This window comes from Pristis pectinata, chromosome 2 (assembly GCF_009764475.1).
Source record: "Pristis pectinata isolate sPriPec2 chromosome 2, sPriPec2.1.pri, whole genome shotgun sequence".
Classification (NCBI taxonomy): domain Eukaryota; kingdom Metazoa; phylum Chordata; class Chondrichthyes; order Rhinopristiformes; family Pristidae; genus Pristis; species Pristis pectinata.
The window spans coordinates 106,104,162-106,128,141 of NC_067406.1; the positions used below are offsets into that span (position 1 = coordinate 106,104,162).

At 39.5% G+C, this 23,980-nt stretch overlaps 1 protein-coding gene across 1 annotated transcript in view; it reads left to right on the forward strand.

Moving 5' to 3' along the window:
• Positions 1-662: 662 nt before the first annotated feature.
• The window catches only part of gria2b (glutamate receptor, ionotropic, AMPA 2b), a 110,583-nt gene continuing 87,265 nt past the window's right edge, over positions 663-23,980 (forward strand). Inside the window, 2 exon segments of the mRNA XM_052033943.1 lie at positions 663-1,145; positions 1,483-1,623. Coding sequence (XP_051889903.1) covers positions 1,052-1,145; positions 1,483-1,623 — 235 coding nt within the window. The 5' untranslated portion in view covers positions 663-1,051.

Below are 23,980 nucleotides of genomic sequence, written 5' to 3' on the forward strand. Positions count from 1 at the left end.
TATATCGCAATTACTAGAAATATGCGTTTGAAAAATTCTGTTATACTAACATTGATTATTTACCAAATAACTTATCTTACCTAAGCGTTACAAATAGACTGTTGCAATATTAAAGCCGTGCTAACATGGATGATTAAAATTATATTAATAATTAAGTGGGATTCCGAAAAGTCATCTTGGAAGTGTGATTAAAAACAAAATCATACTCGGCTATATGACTAATATTTTGAAGAGGTGTGCTGCCCGTAGGAATAGATCCGAACGCCCGTGAGGTTGATGTTTAATGAATGAATGAATGAAAATGTTGGACGATTGCTGTCGGACAATTTGTGTTTCACGTTGGCATTAAAATATGAATTATTAATTGCGCAAAATCAATAACAAAACGGGAATTAATATGAGCTTCGTGAATTTGTATCAATTGAAGATTATTTATTATTAAACTGTGTGTTACCAATATAAACCTGAATTGTATTAGCGGGACAATGAAGCGTATGGACGATTTGCTTCTTCACCCCCACCCCCACCCCAAACTGATACGATTCTCTGTAATTCGACATGAGTCACGTCAGGCAGGTAAGATGAAATAAGTCATTCTGATAGCGGTGTTATATGTAGATCGCAAGTGACAGTGTTAAAATGAATAGGTGAAGGAAAGAACATTCAGAATAACATGGACGCCTCATGTTTCCGAGTGAAGTCCTCTCTGGATTGGTAGGGAGAAACGTGCATGTGTTCGGTCGCTGATCGTTTTTTTTCGTGTGTTCGGATTTATTAAGAATCAGGACATGTCTCTGGCAGCGTGGCTGTGCTGAGAGGTGTTGCTGGGTAAAGCGCAGTGCTAAAACTGCTTTTCACATTTTCCCACTGTTCCTGTTCCTGCTGCTGCTTTTTTCCAACCGAGAAAGGCAGCGTTTGTCAACCAGGTGTTTGCTGTTTTCTTTTTTTTCTATCCCCTTTCTTGAAACGGCGTTATGTAAAGGACCTGAACCTTACAACAGATCCTGAAAAGGAAAGGATTATAACGCGGTTGCAGTATTTTTTTTCGGAAATGCAAAAGATTATGCAGCATATATCGGTCTTCCTGGCTTCTTGGTTATGCGGACTGGCGTTCAGTGCCTCTTCCCCCACCAGCGTACAAATCGGTGAGTTACCTTTCAGTAAAATTATTTTAATTACCAAATAAAATCTTTATTTTATTTTTTGACTGAAATACCCCAATTCTATCGATCGTACTTGCCTCTCTGCATTTTCTGTCATAAAGCATTAGACCAAGAACGAGTGACTAACATGGATTTTTTTTAATGGCTGTTTACTTGTCGAGGAGATTATCAATCAATTTTAGTATCAGTAATTTCAAATTACATATACTTTCAAGATCTTCGTAATCTTATTATGGCCACAAACCAATAATACATTGATGAGCTTTATTTGAAGTGGTGAGGGTAAAACTAGTTACATATATTGTTTTGTTCTTAATAGGGGGGTTATTCCCAAGAGGAGCAGATCAGGAATACAGTGCATTTCGTTTAGGAATTTTCCAGCATAATTCACACGAACTGAGGCTGACACCCCATGTTGACAATTTGGAAGTAGCAAACAGTTTCGCCATAACCAACGCATGTAAGTAATCTTGTCGACCAAGGCGGGCGATGCGAAATGCATTGGAATGTTTGAGTCCCTCAGCATGAGCGACAGGGGCGGCTGGCTCAGTGTTAATTATCAATCTGCTTCAACTTGGGGACCGGTTGAATGCGATGTTGTATTTCTCCGTGCCAAGGCTGTTGTACTGTGTATGTCTGGGGTGATAACGTATCGTGAGCGTTGAAAGTCATCCATAGAAAAATCATATAGTCGTTCTAATTGTTTGGATGTTGGCATGATGTGTCTATGTGCTGAACTATTTTTTTTCCCCAGGCATCGTTCATATTTTGTGGCACGACCATTTCAATGGCAGTTGGCTCACTGTCCACAGACAAGGAGCGGGCTGTAGAGGGGAAGGATAAAGATGGTGAGGATGGGTGGGGGCAGGGGCACCGTCTCCTGCACCGTTTTATATTTTGAATGAGGTGCACCCAAAGAGAGGACCTTCGCAATAACTAACGAGCCGGGGAGACACCAGTGGGTTATTAGGTCGGGTCCCAGACGATGCATCCTGGTTATACCACAGTAAAGAAACTAACGTCGGTCATTATTATTTCTGATGTCACAAAGATAGGTCACAAAGTGGGTGATATAACGCTGACGTCACGCCACTGCAGTGGTATAACACCGAAACAGTGCAGAATACACACATGACATAAAAGCAATAATAGTGAGGAGATATCTATCAATTAAAAACATACTAATTCACACCCTGGTTGGATCATTGTAATACGCGGGCCGTGATTATTAGTTTCACTGGAAAAGGAACGACTGAAGCATACAGCATTAATATTCACAGTAAATGACTATATATTTTATACATTGCTGAAATTGGTAGTGACAGGAGGGAGATGCGTAAATTCCACTACACCCGATGGTCTCTCCACATTACAGAACGAGCTATGGGAGCATTCCTTAGAGTCACAGAAGAGAAGGCTAGAAAGGAGGGGAGGGCCGTTTCTGTCCGGCTCAGTTATACGAGACAAGCTAATAATGTGTCCCCGTGTTCATTAAGACTGGATGTGATTGTGTATTCCACTTGCTTCGTCAGTTTTCCTGTGTAGCTTGTTGTGAGATTTCTTTTATGGATGCTGGCTGACGCTGTGATTTTGTATTCTCTGTGCGAAAGTGGAGGAATTAAACTGCTTTAATTTACATATTTATGTAACACAAACAATGTAACTAAAAGCGCGTCTTAAATTGGGATCCAAGTTTAAAGAATCGAATTCAATAGGAATATTGTAATTTTAACTGGCACGCGCGTAGCCCTCGTTTATCCGCGAGGGCTGTTTCTGGTTACATAATCGTGCCAATTTTACAAATATATTCCTGAATTTGACTAGCTAAAGCTTACTGTCCAATTTATTACTGCGGTGCTGCTGGAACTGCGATCCCACTCTGTGAATGCAGTGGGAGTGGGGTGGGGGAATCACTAGAAGACATCAGTGTCGCTGACAAATTTAAAAAACAAGAGGTTACCGAATACACAGCAAAATGAAATTGTCACACAACCAAGTGCGCCCTTCCTCGAAACAAATAGCGCCATTTCACACTGAGCAGGATCTCACACTCAGGTATGCGGAGGCGATCGGCAATTTCGCAGACCGCCGGAATAAAACGTTTGCTTGGATCGCCATACCCCTGTCATTGCAAGTGACACGGTGTATGAGTGTTCGAGGAGAATATGAATATTAATGCGACACATATAGTTCTCTGTGCAGCACACGGAGTTCCTTTTTACTGTTGTAGAAACATTAATTGGGCTTAAGCAAAGCTCCCGATGTACGTCACGGCTATCTGATGCTTTGGATGGAGATGGAATTGAATCGCGCACAGAGCCCGTTTCTTCGATCCTGCTTTGCAAAAACATTTTGGTCCTTAGTATTTATTATAAGGAAGCGAACAGTTGAATTTCGGCGCCCTTCACAGATGTTTATTCCATTTATAAATAACAGAAGATTGTTAATATTGTTTGACTATGTGGAGGATCGCCGTGATCCGACGAACCGAAGCAACACCCTGGCTCTGTGAGCTGCTAGATTTCCCCCTTTCATAAAATGGCTGGTCTCCTGTGCGCGAATTCACTGTCAGCTCGGCTGACGGTGTCAATCTTCTTATCAGATCGCAAAATAGGCTCCCAGTCCCTTGCAAACTCACATTTAAAAGAAAATAAAAATGCATTTGAGCGTCTTTGTGATTAAACTGTCAATGGTTCTGAGGATATTTCGGTTAAGTGGTTCTGCACGGGATCTGGAGCTAGTTTGAGTGATGGAGCACGAAGGCATCAATTCTTGCGTTGCCCGTCGCTCCATTCCTACAGTTGCGGGAGACGCGAGCTGTTCACTTACCACCAGGGGGCAGACTGGTCAGCTAGTCAATAGGCTATTCGGCCCAACAGGTCTACCTAGTTTTCACATGAGTCACCCCCACATCTTCATCGCTTCCCGTCAATTTATCAAAACCCTCGGACCATTCACATTCAGACTGCAGTATGATATCCCTCGGCTCAAATTCCTTACCGGCAAGCTAAGCATGCAGCTGTATGTCTTCATCCAGATCGGATTTATCTAAATGTTGAGCCGGTACTTTTGAATTCGATCCGCTGTACCGAGGATTGCACAGCACTGGCTAAATCGTGTTGTCGTCCCTGACTCTGTGAGCTGCTAGTACTCGGATTCAAAAATGCTGGGATTGCTTTTCAATTTACTAATCTTCTGCAAAAAAAAAGCATTTATTAATAACCAACTGCTAATGGATTTGATATAATTGTGACATTTGGTAATTGTGGTAAACTTAATTTGGGGATTGGCCCTCTGATCTCATTAATTATATCAATATCAATTATTATACGAGTTATTGGATGGAATTATTTTGATTCACGGAATTACCTCGCCGATCTTCATGTGCACGCATTTGATAGTCTGTTATTAAATTGATAATGGCTTGAATAGTTACGCACGGGATCTCGAACAAGTCTGAGAGATCTGATCTAATCGAACACCGAGGCATCAATTCCTATACCATTCGGTATTGTAAAATACAACATAGACACGCCTTCTTCACGTTACTACCATCAGGGAGGAAGTACAGGAGCCTGAAGACCCACACTCAACGTTTCAGGAACAGCTTCTTCCCCTCCGCCATCAAATTTCTGAACCGTCCATGAACCCATGAACACTACCTCGTTATTCCTCTTTTGCACTATCTATCTATCTATCTATCCATCTATCTATCTATTTATTTCTGTGGATTATAGTAATTTTTATGTCTTTATGTCTTGCACCATACTGCTGCTGCAAAACAACAAATTTCACCACATATGTCAGTGATAATAAACCTGATTCTGATTCTGAATAACGATGATAACTTGAACAAAAGAAAAACATTTATAGACATAACACTTGGTTATTCTTTCATTCAGCCATGGGCACATGTTTACTGACTTTCACTGGGCTCCTGTCAAACAACACTTTGGTTTTGAAGTCCTCACTCTTGTCTTCAAATCTCTCACTGGACCTTATCCCACCTTATTTCTTTAATCTCTTCTACTACTACAGCCTCATAATCCTCTAATTGTGGCATCTTGGTCATCACCAAATGCAACCATTCCACCTGTGATGGCTGTGCCTTCAGATTGCAAGACTCTTACTTCTGGAATTTGTTGTCTAATCCTTTCCACCTCTAACTCTCTCCTATTTCAATGCACTATTTAAATCCCAGTTTTAAAGCCTTTGTTCTTTCATCTAAATAACTTATGTGGATAGGTGTCTTTCTGATTAATATTGCTGTGAAGTGTTTTAAGATATTTGGCCAGATTAAATGCATTTTATAAATAAAGTTGGTGTAATTAACCACAAGAAGAGTTTTACAGGAAAGTGACGGAACTGTATTAACAATGATGTCATAACAAGCACTGGGCAAACCTAAGTATGCATTTAGTTGATTCCTGTCCATGCTGAGCATCCGCACATTCACTTCTAGCCAGAATTGCTAGAATGCATACAGGAATGGAAACAAGGCTAGTTTTATTCCCAACCACCTATATTGGGGATCTAGGAATAGAGCACCTCTACTACATCATGAATTTGCAACTGAATTGGGGAATCCTCCCTGGCTTGTGTGATTTAGCCACCTGCTAGATAAACATTGATGTATGAGGAAAGATTTTGCTGCTGTTTATTAATGATGTACAAGAAAATCAACAAAATGGTGATAGCAACTTGTTCTTGAGAGTAAAGTATAGGAATGAAATCAGTACTCCGGTTGCAACTTTGTTATAACCAATCTGTGCAAATCTTATGAAAATGTCACAATTAATGTATTAAATGGGGGAAACAGAGTTTTGTTTTGGTTTAGAAAGGCATTGTCAATCTTAATTCTATTTGGAAGTGGTGCAGAGAGAATCAACCCTCCCTTCCCCCCACCTTATGGATTAGGAAAGAGTATTAAAGAATTCCTTTCTTTTCATTAACCTGCTGCCACATCACGTAATAAAATGTTACGATGCAAAACAAAATGTCCCATGGGAAGAGAGTCCAGTTGTTGACCGAGAGTGGGTAAGTAGGTGTATGAGCATGTTCAGGCTTACAGGACCAGTTGATGCTCTGTAAACTGTACTTGGATGCACCATTATTGTAGGTCATGAATGGAGGGAAGGATGCAACCTGCCTAACAATCCAAAGTTCCCACAGGGGTTCCTTCCTATCCACCATAATTTTCAAGTGAAGACTCTGGGAAAATAGCTTTGAGAAAGTGACCCCCAAGGAAACCCAACCATAGTGGCAGCAAAATTAACTTAAATCCTTACGGTGTCCTTCAGCATTGCCAACCACCCTAAGCAGTTTTGAAGTTCTGAATTGGATGCAAACAGAATTCAATGGGAGAACAGCAAAGTCAGCTCAAGCACATGCAGGGACTTAAGGAGTTTTTTTTTTGTAGAATGTGCAGGGGGATGTGGAGGTGCCCAGGATGACAAATGGCTTCGCTGATACTGATGGCAGAGCACAAATGTTGAGGGTGTAAATAGTTGAGAGTTGGAGGAGCAGGCTTGGTTGAACTAGTGGCACAGTGGCACTGCTAATGGAACTGCTGCCTCACGGCACCCGTCAACCCGAGTTCGATCCTGACCTCCAGCTGCTGCCGGTGTGGAGTCTGCACACTCTCCCTGTGTGACCTCGTTGGTTTTCCCCCACATCGCCAAAATATGTGGGTTGGTAGGTAAATTGGCCACCGTAAATTGCCCCTAGTGTGGAGATGAGTGGTAGAATCTAGGGGTGGGGGAGGAAGTTGATGGGAACGTGGGGAAAATAAAAGGTTAGGGTAGGATTAGTGTAAAAAATGGATGATAGACAGTCGCCAGGGTGGGCCGAAGGGCCCGTTTCCGTATTGATTTTATGACTCCAAGCCGATAGGGCGAAAACTCTGGGTTTATACAATCTCAGTATCAGTTTTGAAGTTGATGCGGTCGGAATGAAAGACGTGTGAGGTTTTGTTCGGATAAGGTAAGATGATCCACGTTTCGAAATGTTACAACTGGGTACCTGCCTTTTTAAAGGCGGGACATGGACCGTCCGTTTTCTGGGTGGGGCTGGTTTGGCACAAGCCGAACCTCACACTCACGGCACTGGGACGCCTGATGGCACACGTGGTCTGATCACCATGGGCTGGACGGGCTCTGGACTATAACTTCTATCGAGTAAGCATTAGTTTATTTTTGTTTTGCAAGTTAAATTATTTTCCCCCAAATATTATTGACGACGTGTTTACAGTAGGTGAGGTGTGCTTACGTTGCACGCCGGCCAGGTTCCCGCCCTTGGTCCTGAACGAGCAGGAAGTGTCGGCGGCACTGCCCGCGCCGGGACTGTTCGCATCGTCAAAGGAAACGGGGCAGTCACCCGAGGCAAGTGACTCGGTGATGGATCATGGATTCTATTCCCTCTCCTCACCGTTACCACTCGGACTGCCGGCCTGTTGCCTCCGCTGCTTCTCTCCCGACTCCCCTTCGCTGGCCCACTGCTGCCTCTGGGCACCCGTTTTCCCCACTGAGTTGCTGTCCCGTGGCGATTAAGCGTGAGTCCAGGAGTGGACACATTTGCTCATAGAACGGAGTATCTTTGATAGCTTAAACAAAAACTCCTGGAGGAACTCTGCGGGTCGAGCAGCATCTGTGTGAATGTGTGTGCGTGTCGGTGGGTGTGGGGGTGGCAGGAATTGTCGACGGGTCGAGAGCCTGCATCAGGACAGTTCTCCAACAGTTCCTCCAACAGATTTGTTTTTTTTTGCTCCACATTCCAGTATCTGCAGTCTCTACTGTATCTATCCTTGATAACTGGTGCTTCCCAAATGAAGCAAATATTTTTTCCAGGTGAAATTCCTGGTAGCCGGTAACCTTTCCTCAGTTTGCAGTGGTATCTCCATGATATATGTAATACCTGAGATAACCTGTTTAGATGAACTCCAGATGGAGTTCAAAATCCTCAGCCTTTTCATTCGCTCCGTGATGATCTCCTAGCTGAACCCTTTTATTCATCGGGAACTTCACCACCCAAGGGTGACCACAGGTATTTGTCCTGTGGTCCCCTGAGCCTGATCACACATTTCCCTCCATTTGCTCCCCGGAGGTGTCAACACAGTAGGAGCAAGATCCTCTGGTTTGTAGCAGGAAGCCAGATGGACTAGTTCCAGTAATTCCTCTTTAATCCCAGACATCTTATTAAAGGGTCTCGGAGACAGTTCCTCAGGGACAGTTCTATACCCTCATTTCCCTCAACTGAAGATCTCTTGTGAATCCTGCCCTTTCTAATTCCACTCTTCCCTCACTTCTTGCACTTTTTTAATATCCCATCCAATCTAATCTTTTTCTTTCCTCATTCCTAAACCCTTCAAGATTTTACTCAGTCTAGTCCCAGACTCCTTTATTATCCCACCCATTGAGTCCCACTGTCACCACACTTCTTTTGGATGCTGTGAATGAGTGGGAGTAGTCCTTCTGGCCTGATGCTGTTGCCTGAGGATCCTTGTCTTTTCTCCTGGGAGCTGTGGGAGGGAAGTGTCTGTTCAAGTTCAGGGAACCACAGCACTGATGCTGTGGTTGGTCACGGTGGGATGTGGGTGGTGAGGCTCCAGATGAATCATAGGATGGAGCTGGGAGAGTATTGAGGACAATGAAAGGTCCGAGAATACACATCTTCATCTGGGCTACAACTTTATCAGTTATCTCATTTATGACATAAATAATGACAATACCATTGAGCATTGAGAAGATATTGGCAGGGCCAGGAATCTGTCCTGGAATTATTCCAGACACATATTATGCTTCATACTAAGTATATGGTAGAATAGGGACATGACTTTATTCAAATCTTTGCTTAATTTTGCAAGCACCAGCTATGAAAGATGCACAATTCTACTAGCACATGACAATCCTCTTTTAAAATTAAAAATTGTGGTGCAGCTTCTGCAAGATTGTTGATCAATAATGTAAAGTCGTTCAGCAGTACAGCCAGCAACACATTCATTTTTCATATCAATTACACATGCTGATCCTTTCCAAAACCCTCTCTTGGGTAACTAAATGCTCTTCTAATATCTATTATTTTTATCTCTTCTCTAAATCATAATACGTTAAATTTTCTTTAGTTATTATGTGTATTTAACCTGTCTTAGACAACAGAGCAGACAGACATTGTTGTTACCTTCTATCTTACTCAGTAGCTAAATAGCTTGCAAAAAATCTGAACCTTTTGCCTTTGCCAGCTGTAGATTTTTCGGACAGATTGAATTTCATGAACACTATCTCATTATTCCTCTTTTGCACTATTTAATTTATTTATTTCTAGTAACATAGTAATTTTTATGTCTTGCACTGTGCTGCTGCCACAAAACAACTAATTTTTAGGACATATGTCAGTGATAATAAACCTGATTCTGATTCATATCTTATCTCATTGTTAGAGAAGAGTAGGTGATTAAATGGAGATAACAAATGACTTGGAGGATTATAAACATGGATTTGGAAATTTTAAGATTTCCAATATATTGTGAATACTGGTTTCACTTCCATTAATATCTGTATATTGGATATGACAACTGGCAGAACCAAAGGTATCTAGCTACCTGTCCTTTGCCACTAGTAAAATAGAAGGCAATAGATTCATAGATTTACTGTTTCTCAGCAAATGTTCAATGCCCAAGTCTGCAGGATTGAGTAGCGTGTCTTCTAATGTTGAAAAGAGTCAACAGTGGAATTACGTATCTGTTTCAAGATGTTAAATTGACCATCTGAGTATTTTTAAAATGTAATCATTGGATTGGGCTTGGGTTAGTCAACACCAGAATGAACCTACATAATCATTGTCTTTAATATGTTCAGAAGCACGTTCAATGATTTAAGATGTGCATCTACATAAGTTCCGTTTCCCTTGTGAAACATATATCTATTTTAGAACTACTCATGACTGTAATCATTTGTTTATAGTTATTCATTGCACAGGATTTATCTTGAATACAAATTAATAGATTTTTTGTGCTCATGATTTCCCTAATAAAATTCATTTACTAAGAGTTTAAGTGATGGTGGAGTATCACTAGAGACCTCGATGCAGCTTTTATATTTATATCTATATTTTGCCCTTGTAGTAATTCAAAGATTCGGTCAAGAGTGTCTGTATGTCCATTTCGTAGTCTTTTCAGGTTATTGATGGAAATTTACTCCACAGTAGAACTCTGTATAATTCTTTTACTCTCCTTAAGGTATAATGTACTTAAAATATGTTTTTGCTATAACTTACCATTTGTTGACAAAGATCTAATGTAATACCAAAGATATAACAACCAAGCCCAAGCTACTGTGTTGCAGTAAAAATCTTAACCTGAAATTTTGTGGATTCTTACCACGGTTCCAGGTGAACCTATGGTATAAAATTATGCCTCATGTAGCATATTTGTGAACTCTCAGAGAGATTGCAGAACAGAGGGTGATTTCCTGATTGTCTCCTGAAGATGAGATTAAAATCCTGAAATAAAAATATAAAGGATGAATATATTTTGTTTTACAGGATCTTCAAAGGTTACAGTGCATGTGTGGAAGAACACTAGAAATTCACCCACAGTGTGAGAAATGTATAATGTCTCAAATATTTGGGTAAAGGAATTTGTTTGCCAAGGTATTATTGGGGGGTGGGGGGGGGTTAAAAGAGCTTTATACTGCATATTGTCATCCTTTGAGGACAAGGGGGTGCTTGATATTGGCATTGCATGTCACTTGACACAATATCCTACGTCATTGTCTAATATCCTTAATTTGATAAATTTTAAGTTCATAATTGAATTAAGTTAAATTTTAAATTCATAATTGAAGTGAATGAAAATTGCTTGGATTGTCATGAAAGAATGAAGAAATTCGGTGTGGTTCTTTGTTTGAATCAACAATACTGGGCACAGAAGAAATATAAAAATATAACTACCCTGATCATAGTTCATCTTTGAGTGAGCATGAAGCTGTTTTTGTCAGTCTTCATTAAGACTGCATAAGTATAATGATATTTCAATATATAGCACAGTTATTTTTCTTGAATTATTTTCGCCTCGGATTTCTCATAAAACTTTGGCGTAAGTTTCTTTGGCTGTTCTTCCATTCAGCCAAGGCAGTGCGAAGTTATTGAACTCCTTCAAATATGGCACAAATGGTATTTTCTGGGTGTTCATGGCTCTTCCATTAAGCTCAAGTGAGATAACATACAGAAATTTACTCTGTAGTTTACCAGTTCCCAAAATAGTCACTAATTATAGTTTCAATGAATTCTCTGCCTCTGTGTTACATTAGCTTAGTTATTTGCATACCCTCTTCTGAATCAAAAGATTACAAGTTGAAGGTACAGTCTAAGGATTGAGCAGATAATTTAATGCATTCTTAAGGAAATACTGTACTATCAGAACTCCCATTTTTTAAGATGAGATGTCTCAAAGTCCTTGTCAACAGAGCATCTTCAACGATCACTGTTTGCTGAATCTTGCTTCACACAAGTGATTGCTGAACTTATGGACATAACAATCACTGTAATTCAAACTATTTAATTTCTGAGAGAGGTCACAAGCTACTGAATAATGCTCTTTTATTGCACTGTTTGGATAAGGTTAACTCCTTGTGTACTGTTTCCTGTTCTTGCATACAATTTTTTTGGTATTAAGTATTTCGCTTCCTTGTTTTTGTGAGTAAATATATTAATAAATCAAAAATGTGGTTTAATCCTCTCAAAATTGTCAAGCATTGTTAATATTTTATAATTTGAAAGTGATGCATTATTCATAGTTGTCAAATTTGGTTTGACAATGTTCCTATGAAGTTCCTTGGATCATTTGAGAATGTTAAAGATGCTGAATGAATAGGTGGTTGCATATATTCTCCAACAACAAATTATCATGATTGGGGATTTAGGCAGAATAGCAGATGGTACAAGGTGCTGGTTTCTGATTATCATAGATCCAGATTACTTTAGAAAAGCTGTTAGATAGTTCGCAAGAAAATTCCTCACCACCATGTTAATATCTAGGCTTGGGGTTCTTGATGGATTACAGATTCAGTCCTACTGGCCATTTTCAGAATCTAACATCCATCTGAAGGATAAAGGGGTCCTTTGCAAAATTTATTGACTTTCGATGTAGTAAAGCATGGTGAAATATTTTTAAGATGTCCAAGAAATGAGAAACTTAATGCACATTTTAAAGATCCTAGAAAGAAAATAACATTTATTTAGAAATCAGGGCAAAATATATTAATAGACTCTGCAACCATCAATTGCTTCACGTAAAACCTTTTGGTCCAGTTGCCTCTTCAGCCAAACCCATTTATTTTCTCTCTATTTAGTCACTCTCACTGCCATGAGTCAGGAAATTGTTGACATGAGCTTCTTTTAGCTTTTGTCAATTCCACTTCACAGACAACATGAGATGCTTCTCAAAAGGTGTCAGATCAAACAGTGTTAGTTTTTCCTTTTCCCAGAATGGAATGGCTTGTGGCATTCCATCTGTCAGCTCAGCTGGGGATTGATTACATTACTATACTGAGACAACCGTTGAGTGACAGATGTCTCCAGGATTCAAACTCATTTATTGGTTGGTTGTCAAAAAATTTACAAATAATATAAAGTTAAAGGAAAACTTGAAAAGCATTCACAGCTGCCGTATTTTGTTCAATACGCCAGAATTGCTTTTATTTGAAAAAATTACCACTCTAAATTTCCTTGCTCTTTCTGTTGAGAATCCAAGAAAATGTCATATTTCATTCGATGCAATATAATACAGTTGCTCTGGGATTAAATTGCTGTGAAGCAACTTCATGTCCAGTGTGTTAAACAGAGTACAAAAATGTTGTGGTGCAAATATTCTTTTACACACTCCAATTATTTTTTTTTAAGAAGCCGTGAAAGGCGCTCAGTATTTCTGCAGATTGGTAAATGGATAGAAGCAACTTCTAAACAATTATAGAATTAAAATATTGTCGTAAAGAATGAAAAGATGACTTTCTCCTTGTTCCTAAGAGCAACTGGTAACAGCAAAATGGCCAAGCATTTGCACACTTTTCAATGGTTTCGATTAGCTTTATACTCTGCCTTCAAATGATAGGAAGCACCAGCCATTATTGGTGGCATCAAAGGCCCATGTGGGAACCCAGAGGAATGGCAAGAATAACATTCTATCTCCTAATGCAATGGCATTAAGTTTAGAAAAAGAAACAGAGGAACAGTGGGGACAGAAATATAGCAAATTAGAGAGACATTGGAAGAAAGAGAACTAGAGGAAAGAAAGATTAGATTAAGGAAGGAAGAAAAGCACAGAAAGGTTAAGTAAGAACAAAGTCTTTAGCAACTATTTACCATTCGAAGTGATGAGACTCCACTGTTTCTCTTATTCCCTTACTGGGCCAGAGAAGTTTACTGGTATTGTGGGAACATACACTGTAATTTTTCAGCCTTAAAGGAGAAATCAAGAGCAAACTCTCAGTTTTTCTACAAGGCTGATGTTTGAAGTGGCACTAAATTGTCCAGCAACTTCTGGGGATTACCAACTGGCAGGGTATCTCTTCCTCAGCACTAATTGCTGGGTAATTTATATACTAATAACAAGGACCATTAAACCTACTATTATTGTGCCAACAAATTTTAGCCCGGAGTTGATGCTATTATTTCAGGGATTACATGGATCTTCTGAAGTTACGGTGGATGAGGGGAAAACCCAGTTCTTTGACTATTGTTTTGTTCTTTTGTCGATTGTAGACATATTTTAACACAGTTTGTACTGTTGTAGAGAAAGTAAAATCAAACATTTTAAATAATTTATCAGTTAGGCGATATGTCACTTTCATTTTGAATTATTTAACCTGCACAAAGTACGCAGAAACTGATTTTTTTAATCAGGATTGCATTTTTGTTTTAGACATGTAAAAATCTTTTTAAAAAGGCTAATTTTTTTTTGCTGTGGGGCATTGGATGATGCATTGTTCCATATAGTTAGTGCCTGTTAATTGATAGACTCACATTTATCAGCATTTTTTTGTGAGATTTATCTGCCCTAGTTTAAGTGTAAGCTATTAAAAAAAACTGATGAATAAACTTACTGTACAGAGGAATTGAAATTGGCTCATCCAGTGAAGGGTAAAGGTTCCGCTGCTGGCAGAAGAAAAAGCCCTGAATTAATAGCAGCTTTTGTAGATTCTCCAATTCTGCAGATGTGCTGCATTTTTATGTGATCGTGACTAGGTAGTCATTTAATTCCATTTATATAATAATAGGACAATAAACAACATTGACACTTCCCTTCCTTAGCTACTTTTGCACTTTTAATAAATCTGACATTTTTCCACATGTAATAAGATATCTGTTTCCAGTGACAGCAAGGGAACTGTTGACGTAACTCACATTTCATTCCACTTTTTTTGAACACACTCCGAATGAGGAGCACAGAGTCAAAAGCTCAGTGTGCGAGTTATTGATGTGTAGTCAAGCTGAATATTCTGGACAGATTTTAAAATTTGCAATTGCATTTAGGTTCAAGTCAATAGTTCCTTGAAAGTAGCAACAGTGGTGGATGGTGGTGAAGAAGGCATACAGCATGCTTGCCTTCACAGGTTAGCATAAAGAATATAAACATTGGGATGTTATGTTGCAACTTTACAAAAAAAACTGGTTGGACTGTATGTGGAGTATTGCATACAGTTCTGGTTGCCAAACCACAGGAAGACTGTGGTTGCACAGGAGAGAATGCAGAGGAGATTTGCCACGATGTTGCCTGGATTGGAGGACTTTAGATATGAGGAGAGATTGGATAGGTTACGTTTCTTTTCCCTGGATCCAAGAAGGCTGAGGGGGGATCTGATAGAGGTATATAAAATTATAAGAATAGATAGTGTAGTCAGAATCTTTTTCCCATGGTAGGGGTATCAAAAACAAGAAGGCATAGATTTAAGATGAGAGGAAGGATTTTAAAGAGGTTTTGAGGGGAAAGTTTTTTATGCAGAGAGTAGTTGATTTCTGGAACTTACTGCCAGAGGAGGTGGTGGAGTAAGATACAATTATTATGTTTAAGAGATATTTAGCCAGGCACTTAAATAGGCAAAGGAGAGAAGGATTTAGACCTAATGTGGGCAAATGGGATTAGATGAGCAACGAGGTTGGCATGCATGTGATGGGTTGCAGGGCCCACTTGTGTGCTGTACAATTCTATGAATCTAACTATGTTAATGAGTATGCTGAAATTCAAAGTTGCCTCAGAGAATGTAAGTAAAGGAATGAATGCTTTATTGAAGATAGTAACAAAACAGGCACAAAAATCAAAGGGTATGTGCCAGGATATGGTTCTCTGGAAATTGCCAAAGCGCATTGGTTAGGTCAGTGGTCTCTTATTTGCTCTTTGACCTACAGAACCTAGGCTGCGGGATGTATCTACAATCTGATTTGAGAAGGAGGGCTTCTCTTTTCTTCACGGTGAGGAAAAGCCAATTAATACTCTATTTTAGAAGAGCTAAGAAAATATTTGTTTTACAACTTCAGGTGTACGAATTTAATCAGAAGCCAAACCACTGGAACTATTTTTACTGAGTTTATATGCTATTGAGATTTTGATGAGATCAAGGAAATGTGAAGTCCTGTTCTCCTGCATTTACCCTTCCTAAGGTGGTGTTAGTAGGTTCAGTGGTTTTGGCCATTACAAGGACCCAGAGAATCCAAAATATGACGTTGAGTATGAGGTCCTCTACCTAATTTATTATTCTTCTATCAGCAACAAATTGGTATTATGGAAGGAGTCATTGTGTTAAGCTGTGGCAGAACATGCCATTAAGTTTTGCACATGGTTTCCTCAATAAAATAATAGAAGTAAAATTCCTTTAACTAAATGACTCTTAAATTCTATAACTATCAATCGATAGTAAGTTTGAAGACTGTGTGTAATTTACTTAATGTTAGGATAACATTTTATACTAAAGTCTTTACCTTCATTGGTCAGATCTTAACATTGTCTATTGCTACTCCAAGGTCTATCAAAGTGGTTTTCAGTCTTTCCTTAATCACCAGAGGGTCTGTCTGCAAATTCCCTGTTCAGATTTTGTCCTCAGTTGTATTGTCCTTGCCTCTGGATGCTGGCCAAAAGCCAAAGCTGTCTTTTCATTGACTAATATTTCCTTCTGTGGATCATCCTGCTTTCTGCCAGTGAGACAGATAGTTTAACTAGAAACAAATTGAACCAGCATTTACTTTTTATTTCAGCCAGCCTCTGTATCTTTAGCTTCCGGCCCAAAGTGTACCAAAGCAATGGAAGGAAGCCAAATAAAATATATAGGTGGGCAAAATGAGGAGGGAGATAGAGAAAAGACTGTGTACAGAGATTAAAAGAGATTAGGGGCAATAAGGGAGTATAAATGAGGGAAAGAAATGGGCAAATAGGTACAAACTGGTCAGAAGGATAGACTGAAATGTACAAGATCAGGGACCAATTGTCTCTCCAACTGAGAGGTCTAATCAAAGTGCATTTAGTTGTGCATGAGTACATGCTCTCTGTTTCAACTATATCAAGCTTTTTTGTTGCAATATTTTGATAATGTCTGTTACATCAGTACAAACGACATCACGAATCGAAACAAAAAACCAGAAATCTGAATTAAAAAATTGAACCTGCTGGAAATACTAAGCAAGTGTGATGAAAGATCATCAACCTGAAATGTTAATTCTGTTTCTGCCTTCATGGATGCTGCTTGACCTGCTGGGTATTCCCAGCATTTTCATTACATAAATCCTGGAAAACACTTTCCCAATCTTACTGTGCTCCAAACACCAGTATTTCCTGTCATGAACAAAAAACATGACAGCTCACCCATAGTACTATCAGAAAAGGGTGGAGATTGCAGTGTATTTTTAGGAAGCTAAGTCTGTAAATGGTTCATTTGACATCAGGCCTTTACAGCTGCTGATGGAGATTGACAGCAAGAAAATCTCAGTTGCACTCAAACTGGAGCAAAGATTTTGAGAAGCAATAAGCATAGCTATCCACCAATGGTCAGTCTCTTCCCAGGATCCCTGAAGCCCTCCCACTGGTAACAGGGCAAAATGAACACAGCGCAGAACTAGAATTCATGATGTTTCTTTACAATATGACAACCTGTGCATAGTGTCAGGAGAAATAAGCTGAAGCAGGCTAAGGGGCTGGTGGGATGGCCCCACTCATTTGTGAACTTCACCACATCTGCCCATCTCTGCTGACAGACTGTCTGCCTGCTCACTGTGCTGAGAAAGCTCTTGAAATATCGAGCAATGGAAAGCAGATGAATACCTGACAAAAACATCTCTCTTTGTAAACATCTGACCTTTGTATGTGTGGAAATGAGAACCTGCAGGATGGGGAAATAATCCCCTATTTCTGTAATTAAATCCTGCTGTTTTTGCCACTCAAGCTGTGTGTCATACCTGTTTGTCAATTTTGTTTCAAATGTAGGTGATGCCATGCAAAGAACAAGTTGATATCTCCTATCACCACCTGCATGGTTCTTTGGATTTAAATCCTACTTTGGTATTAGGTCCTTTAATTCTACCATGGTGTAAAACACATACAAACACATGGCAAATTAACAGTGCATTTTCAACTTTTTTATTAAGATTTCAGAGGTCACCAACAAAATTGATGAGCCAGTATGACACACAACTTGAGTGGCAAAAATAGCAGGACTTAATTACAGAAATAGGGAATGATTAGAGTGTAATTTTTATTATCCTGGGCTGAATCACATCCTAAAAACAGCTGGGTTGGGGTCATGTCAGAGGTTAAAAGACAAAAAATCTGGTACAGGAAGCAAAACACCCTGAATCTACCAACATAAAGCAAGACACTGCAGTTGCTAGTTATCTGAAATAAAGACAGAATGTTGCAAATCATTCGAAGGTCAGGTAGCATCTGTGGGCAGCGTAACAGTGTTTCAGGTTGATGACCTTTGATAATAAAAAAATCACTGTTCCCCAGGCACTCTGAATTTTACCCTAATATCCAAATTATCAAGGGTACTTTTACCTAGAAATTCTAGTGCACCATTGTTTCACACCATTGAAATTCAATGTGACCAGGCCCAAGGTCTCAGTCACACAAAACAAAACAGACATTGTATATTTTATATTTGAAAATAACCTACCCCAGGGACTGAGGGTGGTGGTGGGCTGGAGGCGAGGGGTTGGAAACTTATCGGCACTTTTGTGGTAAGATTTGGGTAAGGAGATTGGTGCACCAATACTCTTCTGGTGAGGGGATGTTAGGAGAGCAAACAGGAGCACTGAACTTTGCCAGATGGGTGGGGTGATGCGGGAGATCAGGTTCTCTTGCGTTGTTTCTGTGGATGGGTGGAGGGGGGGGTGGAATGACCGGGGATTATGGTCAGCAGCACTTTTACGTGATGGACAGGGATCAGGGATATCAGGACTCCTATGTGTAGGAGGCTTTGGAAACAGCGGCACTGTATGTATGTGCATGTGCACTCCAGCAATTTTGTATTGGTAGGGGAGTGTGGGAGGCAGAGAGGGAATGGAAACTGGGAGATTGGATGGAATGGATCATCAGATGTGGGTCAGGTGGAATGGCTGGGAATCTTTGGTTCTGAGGTGCGATTTAATGCATGGACAGGTGTTGCCAAGACCTTAGCTAATATTTTCTCTTCTTGCAAAACCCACTGGTGCCCTACCATGTTCTCTCATAGGTGCCTGGTGACTGTCACCAAGGGGACAGCATTGTCAGAATTCCCCCGTAAAGCTCCAGAAAGAATGTTATGAGGGAAATTTCTTGCAGATTTGATGTGAAAAATTGGGTCAGGATTACAATGGTGAATGATGAAAGGGAGCATCTAGTTACATCTACTACTAAAACAACCCAGCAATGGTAGTTATGGTACTTAACTTATGGGGAAAATTGGTTTTCAATTACATAGCCCTGTTTTCTTTAGTGTTGTGCACTTATATTTATAGCCAAAGATGACATTGGGAGTTGAGGCTCCTGAAAGTAGTCTGAAACATGAAAATCAAAAATATTTTGAGTCACATGATTTTAGAATCATAGGATCATGGAAAATTTAGGACACAGAAGAAAATCATTCAGTCGATTGTGTTCATGTCAGTCAAAAAAGCTACCAAACCTAATTCCAGTTTCTAGCACGTGCTTCATTGCCCTACAAATTAAGGCTCTTCAAGTACATTATCCAAGAATTGTTTAAGTGGTGAAGGATTTTACCTCTGCCACACTTTCAAGCAGTGAGTTCCAGACCTCCAGCATGCTCTCAATGGTGGAAAAAATTTGCTCAGCCACCCTCAAATCCTTCTACCAATTACTTTGAATCTAGACCCTCTGGTTTTTGATTCATTTAGCTAAGGGAAAAAGGTCTTTCCTCTTCTCTCTACCAAGATTAGTTATACTCTGCAATTAAATCTCCCTGTAACTGCCTCAAAGAAAGCACTCGTAGTCAGTCTAGTCTTTCCTCATAGAAAAAAAGATAACTTTGTATGGAGGAGACTGATTTGAGATCTTAATGAATATTTTGCAAATGTCTTGAAAAAATGAGGATGAAGCCCCTATTTTAATTAAGATGATCAAGAACGAGGTCTTGGACAGGATAAACATACTAAAAGCTGTGGAGTGGTGGGTGTGGGTGTGGGGGGAGTGTCAAAAACCAGGGGCATAGATATGAAATAATGAATAGTAGAAGGATTAGAGGGGAGATGAGAAAATACATTTTCATGAAGAGTGTGGTATAGGTCCGGAACACACTGCCTAAAAGGGTGGGAGAGGCAGAAATACTCATCACATGTTTACAGTACTTGGATGTGTAGTTGAAGACCTTGACCTGCAGGTCTATGAACCTTAAGCTAGAAGGTTGGATTAGGTGGGTGTAGCTCTTTTCGATGAGCACAGATGCACTGGGCCAAATGGTCTCCTGTGTTGTTTACTTCTGTGATCCCCTGGTTTCCAGTCCTGGCTGTATCCTGGTAAATTTTTCCTACATTCTCTCCGGTGTACAGTTCTGATCAACACATTTTCCATTTATGTACTACTCAAGCGATCACCACACAAGCGTTGCATACATTTCTAGCAATTCATGCATTGAATACAATTCCCTGCTGTTACATTCTACACCTCAGTTCCTTTTTAACCACCTTAGCTACCTGCCCTGCTACCTTTAATTGAAAATCAAAAACTGCATATGCTAGAAATCTGAAATAAAAATAGAAAATGCTGGAAGCACTCAGACCTGGCAACAACTGGAAAGAAAACAGAGTTGAAGTTTCAGGTGGAAGACCCTTCATCAGTCCATTTGTCTCAATCATAAATATATATTACAAAACACAAGAACTAAGTACAGGTAGAGTAGACAGCCAGTATCTTTTTCTCAGGGTCAAAATGTCTAATACTAGAGGGCATGCATTCAAAGTGAGAAGAGGAAAGTTCAAAGGAGATGTGTGGGGCAAGTTTGTTCACACACAGAGTAGTGGGCGCCTGGAATACGCTGCCAGGATGGTAGATATGCTAGAGGCATTTAAGAGACTCTTAGATAGGCACATGAACATGCAGGGTATTGACGGATGTGGATAATGTGCAGGCAGAAGGGATTAGTTTAATTGGGTGTCATTATCTTAATTAGTTCAGCACATCATCATGGGCTGAAGTGCCTGTGCTATACTGTTTTATGCACTGAGTCCTGTGAAACCTCATTGGTGACAGGCATCCAGCTACAAACAAAAATCTAACAACTATTACCTTCTACCTCTTGCCACTGAGGACATTTTGGATTCAATTTCCACTCTTGTGGATTCTATGCACCTGTATGTTTTGCACCAGTCTGCCATGTGGAACCTTGTCAAAAGCCTTGGTCAAATTAATTTAGGCTACATCAAACACACTGCCCTCAACAACCCACCTTGTTACCTTCTCAAAAAGTTCAATTGAGTTCATCAGAAGTGACCTCCATTTGACAAATCTATGCCAGATGTCCTTGGTTGATACTTGTCCTAAATATACTGTCCCGCACAACTGATTCCAGTAATTCCCCACCACTGTTGTAAAACTGACTTACAGTACTTGGTTTCCTTTTAAAACAATGTTACAAACTTTAGCAGTCCTGCAATCCTAATTTTCACTCAGATAGCCAGGCATGATTGAACAATGATGGAAGAGGCAATTTCCTTCCTTGATTCTCTTAACAGACTGATTTATTGGTAGTAGTGATTCCATTCCACTTTTATAAAATTTGACTTACCCCAATTAAAACCGCCACTCCATTTTATCTTGTCCTTTTCCATGACTTGGCTCATTCTAACTGAATTATGCCCATTGATATTCCTTTCACCTGCCCAGCCTCATATCCTAAAACTAAATTTAGAATTTCTCCCAGCCTCCTTATGGTTTAAAAAAAAACTACATACTGGTTTAAATAAAAACAGTTCACCTAAATGCAGTGAGGGGATTCTGTGCTTTGTACCTTTTACACTGACTGGAACCCAGATAATGTTTTGATAATTTAAATTCCTCTTCATTATCACTCCAGTGTTTTTGCACTTGTCAGAAATTTGCCTGCAGGTTTTCTCTTCTATCTCCCCTGGATTATCTGTCGAATTGCAATACAGTCCCAACTATATGATGGTCCCATTCTTTTGTTCTTTAATTCAACCCATATAGCCTCATGTGTTGATCGTTCTAACATATTATCCTGGCTCACAGTTGTGATTTTCTGGAATCAATATGCCTCTCCTTTTTTATTTCCCTCTTCTTCTCATCTAAAATTCATGTATCCAGGTATGTTAAACTACCATTCCTACTATTTTCTTTCCTGGAGATGGAAAACAATCTTTTAAAAATAATAAAGCCAGCTATTTCCTACTGCTTTTCACTCTCCACAGAAACCACTATCCATTTTGTTTGGATTATGTATCAGTGAGGAATTAATATGTAATTAACCCCACAGTGTGGTCATTTGTTGCAATTGTACATTATGGCCTTGGGTGCAGAATAATACATTGTGTACCATCAAGTGTAACACTCCTGCATCAAAAAAATTCCCAGTGAGCACAGGCTTATTTATATTGTGTGATTAAAAGCAAATCGGCTATTAAAATTTCAATGTATTATATATCTGCTCTTACAGCCCTGGTGAAATCTGCTTAGTGTATCATTTATTTCAACATATTATGTGTGCGCCAGTACATTCAAAACACATCTCAGAATTTTTCTGCAATTTGGGATAGAGAGGTGTGACCTGAATTTCTGCCTTATTGTCTGCTGGGTGAAAATTCTCCAACATGATTTAAAACCTGCCTGATAATAGGTACACTGTGTGGATACTTGAGGAGAGCATGGAAGTTGGGGAAAGAGATTACATATAGCACCTGAACTCAATATGTGTATAATCTCTTATTTCATTGAAAAATTTATGAAAGCTATTTCACTGTCTAGAAGAGATATAATTTCTGTGAATTTGGCTGTTTCACCATCTGGTTCCACACTCTCCAGATACCGTTGTAAAATACGGTACTTGATGCTTATTTTCCAAGCACAGCTCTTTCCCAGAATCATCCTGTTAGAAAAAGAAAAGAAAAAATACCACATTATTCCTGAAAAATGTTGCAGAGACTGCTGAAATGATTTATTTTCAAATGTTATTTTTGTCATATTGTCTGTTACCTCATTAGTTGTGTTTACCGATAGAGCAGTAAATGTAATTATAGCTTTCCTGATAGAGCATAATGCAGGTCCGCAAGTTGCTCGTTAGATGCCTTTCAGTAAGATCTACATTTTGAAATGAAATGGATCCATTTTCCCTCTTCCCCAAACTGAAACACCAGTTTTTTTGGCTGATACTTCAGGACTTTACACTAGATTTGTTCTGATACATCACTATCCTTGAAATATCTGTTTACTCAACTTGCTTGTTTAGTAACCTTCTATTTAATGTTTCAGTAAATAAGATGGATTAGAAACTCTTGAGCAGGGAGATGTATGCCAAACTGTGTAATTATAATTAGGCTCCCCTTCACCTGAAGTGTCAATCCCTGAAACAAAAATAATGGGCTGGACCATTGAAACATACAAAACTCTTACAGGGTCTGACAAGGTAAGTACAAGATCGATGATTCCCTTTGTTAGGATATCTAGAACCAGAGACACAGTCTCAAATAAAGGGTTAGCCATTCAAACAGAGGGGAGAGGTTTCTTCAACCAGAATTCTATACCCAAGAGGGCAGTGTAGTGGCTATGTTCCAGACAGAGATGGATATATTTTTAACTATTAATGGAATAAAACAAAATGAGGCCATTGCAGACCAGTGGCACTAAAGTAAAATACCAACCGTAATCTTATTGAATGGTGGGCCAAGCATAAGGGGCTAGTTGTGCTTCTATTTTTTACGTTCTTGTGTGAGACCATTGTCTGGAGTCATGCCCATGGAGAATTCTCTCCTGGCCTGGCTTACCTCGAATGTGGAGGGCTTGACAAGCTGACCCTCCACACCCGAGAAGTGTCCAATGAGGTGATGTGGGCTCCATATGCCAATTATGCCTCCGGTCCTGAATCCTGAAGCCCCATCCCAGAATGAAGCCCCTTCGACAGCTCACCAGTCAAAGGTTTTTGAACTGCTTTGTATGCCTTTGAAAGCATGTGATATTTTTAAACTTTTCTTACAGATGTAAATTGGAAAGAAAATACAAAATTAATGAACCTTTTAAAAAATAAATAAAAATGTGTTTAATTAAAAGCACCTTAAATACATACACATTTATAAAAGCATTACAATATTTTTTTAAATAACTCAAATGCTTTCCTGCA